Source organism: Antennarius striatus, chromosome 2, assembly GCF_040054535.1.
Source record: "Antennarius striatus isolate MH-2024 chromosome 2, ASM4005453v1, whole genome shotgun sequence".
NCBI classification, from domain to species: domain Eukaryota; kingdom Metazoa; phylum Chordata; class Actinopteri; order Lophiiformes; family Antennariidae; genus Antennarius; species Antennarius striatus.
The window spans coordinates 18,030,710-18,037,460 of NC_090777.1; the positions used below are offsets into that span (position 1 = coordinate 18,030,710).

At 36.8% G+C, this 6,751-nt stretch overlaps 1 protein-coding gene across 2 annotated transcripts; it reads right to left on the reverse strand.

Moving 5' to 3' along the window:
• Positions 1-5,989, reverse strand: dffa (DNA fragmentation factor, alpha polypeptide). Of its 2 annotated transcripts, none has more exons than XM_068334586.1 (6): positions 5,790-5,989; positions 4,646-4,804; positions 4,410-4,564; positions 3,073-3,277; positions 2,020-2,147; positions 1-977 (listed from the first exon to the last, which is right to left on the reverse strand). In XM_068334586.1, the coding sequence occupies exons 1-6, from the start codon at positions 5,881-5,883 to the stop codon at positions 753-755; spliced, it is 966 nt and encodes a 321-aa protein (XP_068190687.1). In that variant the 5' UTR covers positions 5,884-5,989; the 3' UTR covers positions 1-752. The 2 variants fall into 2 exon arrangements, with proteins under 2 accessions (XP_068190687.1, XP_068190696.1); XM_068334595.1 differs by having other exon boundaries at positions 885-1,019.
• Positions 5,990-6,751: the final 762 nt, after the last annotated feature.

Sequence of the window (6,751 nt, forward strand, 5' to 3'; positions counted from 1 at the left end):
TGTTGCACAGAATGAAATTTAATACAAACTATAAATTTTATAGCAAACACAAAGTTCCCAAAAAAGGTAAGCAAGACAGAAATTAAGCAATAATACTGGGAAGCAACTTCGACAGGAACTTTTTGTAAATAAATGGTTTATTTAATCATCAAAAGAGAGAAACAGCTGGTCTGGTGCTGTCTGAAGGCAACAAAATCTGTTTACTAGCATGGCTAAAGCTCATTAGTTGTATTTCACCATCTAATCATTAAAAAAACCAAAATGCTTCAGTGTCTTCGGGGTTTATGTGGAGGAAGATTTCATGTCTGCCTTCTGCAGCTTCTTGGACTAGGCAGAGGGAAATTCTAGAAAGTAATGATCTATTACTTTCTAGGTAACTGCTTTTTCCAGGCTGATCATAGCATACTGACATAACTCTCAGCAAGAATGCAGATATAGTAAGTGCATCAATGAAAACATCTAGCTGCTGTGTGATGCTTCACACAGATTATATATATATATATATATATATATATATATATATGTGATTACTTTCACGGAATGCAAAGCATCAATAGTTGATGCCAGTGGTTAATGCAAATATATCTTTGGACAACATCACTTGTGCAAATCGCTGCTTCCACCGTTTTCTAAAATGATCCAACTGTCTATACCACTTACATTCATGGACTCAATCATTATAGATATATCACCCTCCACTGACCTAGAGGAAGTTAGTGTGGATTCTTATCAGTCTCAGGCAAAGATTTTGCCTAGTCGCTGCCTTGAGCTGGGGATTCTATGTCTCCCTCCATGCTCCTGTCTGTGGATTGTCGGATGCTGTCCAGGTTTGTAGAGTTCCTGATGGACTGCACATCTTGAAACTGTTTGAGACGTCTGGTTAGCTCAGCTTCACAGGCCTCCAGCAGCACAGATGTCTTATTATTGTCCCAGGACAGAACTTGTTCCATAGCTTCAACTCCTCTGCTCACGACCATCTAAGATTCACAGCAGAGGCTTCTTGTCAGATGCTGGATATACTGTATATACAAGTGAAATACGTATACATATAATACAGAATTATCATTTTGACATACATATGAACATAATGTGAGGCTGTTGTCAGCAATGTTGATTAAACTAAATCATTCTGAAAGATGCTCCTAATTTTTTGCTGCAATTTTTTTTTCTCCAAAAGGTAAGAACATATACGTGCATTCCAGGTGAAGTAACATCCCCTTGGATTATATAACCAAATTTATGTCACTAATACATTATAGACCTGCTGTGGCAGGACTTGCAAACTCACAATTTTTTCATTAGATTTTTGCTTATTAGACTCACTAGCTTACAGCAGTTTGTTTCACAGGGAGCAATTTAAGAATATAAGCAAAAGGCAGCTGAAGAGGCGCATTAACATGAAGATCGGTTGTTTGGGTCTGTAATGTAGAAGAATTTCGGAATTGAATCTTCAGAGGCAACAGAACTGTACAGTACAGCTATCATAAATAATGTGCATTATGACTTACATTATACATTATACATTATCTGACATGATCAGACACTTGTTTCCCCTAGCAACAGCACAATACATAGTATGACAAAATTTTTCCAAATATACTCTGGTAATCACATTAAATCAAGTGAAAAGACAGAAATCATCACTCACACACATGTATACACTGCATATATAATTGAAATATCCATGTAGACAAAATAAATGCTTCACTGATTCATGGAAAACATGTATTTCCAGCCACTGCTGGGTTGGATCGTAACTATATGAGTTCATTTCAGAGACAGCTGAAGACACCTGTCATCTAAATGTTGGTCTCTCAATAACATTAGTTGTCGAAAAATGTGTACTTCAGTTTAGGTTCTACATCTCCTATTACAAGATTCTTCTATTTTGATAGAAGCCTGTCTTTTCCTTGTGAGGTGGATGAAGCACATTAAACCTTTACCTTCATCAAAGTAGTTGTATGTTTAACTGCAGACATGAGACTGTATTCAGACTGTATCAGTGTGTGAGTGGACTACCTGTAGATCCTCTGTGGATAGTCTGGTCTCTGGGTTTGTTTTGCCTTTCAAGACCATCAATGTCCTCGACGTGAATCCAGATGCAGAATCCACCTCCGTCCCATCTGGCTGATCAACGTGTCCAGACCCTGTTACATTAAAATGGATTCTCTTTAATGCGGGTTCTATTCAGAAACAAACAAATGGGGCCACCTAGTGGTCAAAAATCTCCACTACAGCTATGAGCTCACGATCCATCTTTGTATTCGAGAAAACCAAAGGGGGAAAATGTTTTTAAAAATTCACCAAATTTCTCTTTGAAGACAAAATGTTGTTTTAAATACATAATTCCTTTGATTGATCTAAACAACAGTTTAAAAAAGATGTATTACAATATTGACTTACAAATATAATATTTTAGTCTTCAAATAAAGATATATATAACACAATATATATTTTAATTTATTTCACTCCTTAATTTATTTTTTACTCCTTTGAATGTATTATTGTGCCAGCCCTACACGCTGATTAGGGGTTTAGAGTTTGTTCACTCACAGAAGCGGTTTTCTGGTTATTGCTTTCCTGTTGGAAACGCAACACATGATTCAGTATCTACCTATAAAGCAAGCAGTCTAGGTCAGTCCGACCTTGGTGGGTGTATGGCTCAGGACTCGAGTGACATGTCAGAAAAATAAGCGAGTCACAGAAAAGGGACTTCAATGGCATAGTCTAACAAGAGCAACTTAGAGTGACAGTGATAATAAAGCTTCTAAATTGTTCTGCTTGGATTGACCTGCTTAACCTGCATAACTTGTTGTTATGGTGACCTGAACAAGTTAAGCACAAGAAAATGGATGGATGACAATGCTATTTGTGCTGCTATGAAACAGTCTGTGCATTTAACATTTTCCAGCTCTGCAGAAATAAAAACGGACTTTCAAACCATAAGAAGCAAAAGGTTATAATGCTTCAGAAAAACACAATATAACTATAACCAAACAACTCTGGTGTAAGCCATGAAGTAAATCGCCTGAGCAGGAATCATTCCCACACTGGAAACAAAAAGTCTTGTACCTTCCTGGCTGGGTTGGATTGGCTCCTCCTGTTGCCCATCCTCTTTCTCCATAGCTTTGAGGTAGAGTTGAAGCAACTCTTTGGACTGCCGCTCCTCCTCTCGTCGGTCCAAAACCCTCTGCAATGTCTCCTGGAGGTCCTGAGCCCTCTTGTCATGGAAGCCCAGAGCAAGTGCTAGTTCTGGGCACGGTGCATCCACTATTGTCTGGAACAGCAGGTGACACTTATTTTTCAAGTCAAAAGACAATGTTTTGAGGTAAAGCTAAACACTTTAATATTAATTGATGATGACAATATAAGACCAAAAGTCTCTCTTTCAAGACTGAATTTTTTATTCCTACTGATGTTATCTTTAAATAGTCCATAGCTGACGCCCAACTATGATTTCCCTCTCGTTTTCTCACTAGAGCATGTTGGGAAATAGTAACACAGATAGACTTTTAGTTATTCACCTCACAGCATACCACAGGATAAATACTGTATTATGATTGTTCAACTATGGACATTTGTTTATTACCTGTTTACGATAAAGACAAAACAGATTTTCAGACAGTACAGTGAGAGCCACTGATACAGACATGCAACAGTGGAACTGACAGAGAGAAGTGAGGACAGATATCGCTGATCTCCAACTCCCGTAAAAGACAGTAAAATCAGTAACACAGGATATCTTGGTATATCTGATAAATCAACAAGGACGCCTACCGGTATTTTGTGAGAGATGTCACATAGTGACTATTTCAGTCATCACCAACACCATACCTCCGTCAAAAATGTATCCCATTCATGACTTTAATCCTTAACTAAGAAGTGTTCAACAAAAAATATTTATATGACTGGAAGAACTTAAACAATGAAAATCAATGGAAACTACAGGAATACACAGAGACAGACGTGTCTCTGTAGGGTCCTTTCCAACATTATCACCATACATGTAATTCCCTGTAGGATAACAAGTTTTCTGGCTGAGGTAAAAACAACAACAAACCACAACAATTCCATATGTCAACAAAGATGACATCTAAAATGCACAAACTGATTTTCATAGCACTAGCTGCAATAGCACCATTGTAATGTCCTGTACAACCTCAACTTAAATCCTGCTTGACATAAATTTTAAAACATTTTTTTTACATTTTCATTTTCTTTTCAGACATGAGATGTAGAGTTTTGGTACTTTATATGTTTTCAAACATACGCTTTTAAAGAGTACTTCCACTTAAAATAATAATAATAAAATGGCATTTCCTCAGAAACTTACGTCATGAAAATCCGACTGTGACCATATGCAGAGTAAATATTGTCGATGAAACAGGTGAACAATGTTGACATCATACCTGTAAGTCTTCCTCAGACATGAGGATGATGCCGGCAAGGTCATGCTTCAGGTTCTGAGCCAGGCCCCACCAGGGTGCTTCAGAGATGGAGGCATCCACAGAATCTGCCTCAATCAACATAGAATCCCTGGCAATCCAGGCTGTGCCACCGTCCACTACAAATAAAAGTGCATTAGTCACAAGATTGTGCACAAGATTATGTTGAAAGTCCATTATAATAATTAGAACTAACTCACTCCTATGAACTGGAGACCATGTCTCTTTGGCATTCAACAGCATGAACTTCGTGTTTAAAGGTAAACACAAAAAGTAGGCGTCATCTGCAACTATTGTCCCATCATCCTCTAGGACCACTGTGACTGGGTCATTGGGGTTGATCCCAAGAAACTCACATCCTGGAAGAACATGGACACGTCACTTGCTAACTCTATATAATATCGTCTGATCTGAATGCAGCAGATTCCTGAAGTCATATTACTGTATAGCCATACAATCAGGACTAGTCTTCAGATCACGGAGCACGTACTAATTTAAAACGCCATGTAAATAATAAATGATTATCTGGACATAAAATCATTGATCCAGAACATTATCAGCATCATATTATATATATACACATATATATACATAAACACACACACATATACATAAACACACACACACACATATATATATATACATAAACACACACACACACACACATATATATATATACATAAACACACACACACACATATATATATATATACATAAACACACACACACCCACACACATATATATACATAAACACACACACACACACATATATTATATATATATGTATTTCTACAGTTTTTTAAATGCATATACAGTATACTGTATATATATATATATATATATATATATATATATATATATATATATATATATATATATACACTGTATATGCATTTAAAAAACTGTAGAAATACAAGCACCGATAATGAAGCTAAGAATTCAAAAGTCTGGGCAACGCCTGGTGACGATCGTCCAAGGAATGAGCAGCACAGGAGGGAAGTCTTGTCTCAACTTTTCAGGTTCCTACAAGTTTGAACACGACCGTTCGTTATCGACACAGGAGCTAGCTTAAACTCTTCACTACAAAATTATGACGATCGACAGTCCTGAAGAGAAGCAGTGTACTTTATAAAATGTGTGCGTTCGCTCGAATTACACGACCGACGTCATTTTCTAAAAACGTGGGCCAAAGGAAAGATTATTAAATACATTATTAAATACATTATTAAATACAATGGTAACTAAACATTGAGAGTCATTTACAACAAACCATCTTTATTACAACTGAAGCTTAACAACTTTCCGAGTCCAAACTCAGACTAGCTTCAGTGTTCGACACTCACCTTTAACCTTCAGTTCGCCTAACGAAGGCACTGCCAACCCATACGATTTTTGTCGAGTGAAATTGCAAACCTTGCACGGCTTCCCATCGGTCATTTTAGGCAGGGGACGTACTGACAGCAGCGGTCTATGGTCTACTATCTAATCTCTGCAGCTCTTAGAAGCCAACGGTTCGTCCTGAGCTTCTTCTTCTTCTTCCTTGTCTTCTTCTTCTTCTTCTTCTTCTTCGGGAATAAACTCCAGTTAGCCTTATTCAAGTCGAAACACTGCCATCTTCTGGATTAATTGAACAAATACTGACAACTGGAAGTCGAATTTGTGTTCGATACAAACTAACATCTACTGTCATGCGATTCAATCCGGCTCCATTCTGTTGTTCGAGCAGATTGAATGTCTTTTGTCTGTGATTGTGTTTACCTTGTATTTGGTGTTAGGGAGATATGAATAGGAGATTTCAGGAACCATCATAATACGTATGATGATTTATTGATGTGACAGATTCATTCTTACTTTATTTTGTGCTAAAGTGCATCTTGAAAAGAAGTTCCACATTCTTCATTTTGACATACTATGTTTTTCTTCTGTAACATTAAACTATTACTTAACAAATATTCATTCTACTGCAGTAACACTCTTTGCTATCTACAGAGGACTTTTAGGGGTTTTTGATGATACCGAATGTAAAGGACTGGGTCTTTAATCCCTTTCACTTCCTCATTTTGCAAAATTGCATTCATCCGTGCAAGCACATTTTATGGAAAAAAGGAGAAGTTAGAGCGTTATAGCTTTTATGCGCAAATTTTCACTTGAAATGTTGCTAGAACATTTTATATAACACTCATTACACATTAACACATATAATATAATAACACATTACACATTAACACATAACAGATTAAATTTAGAATTATCTTCGTTGTATTTTAGCATAATATTTAAGTGTTAAAGAAATGTTCTTTGTCGT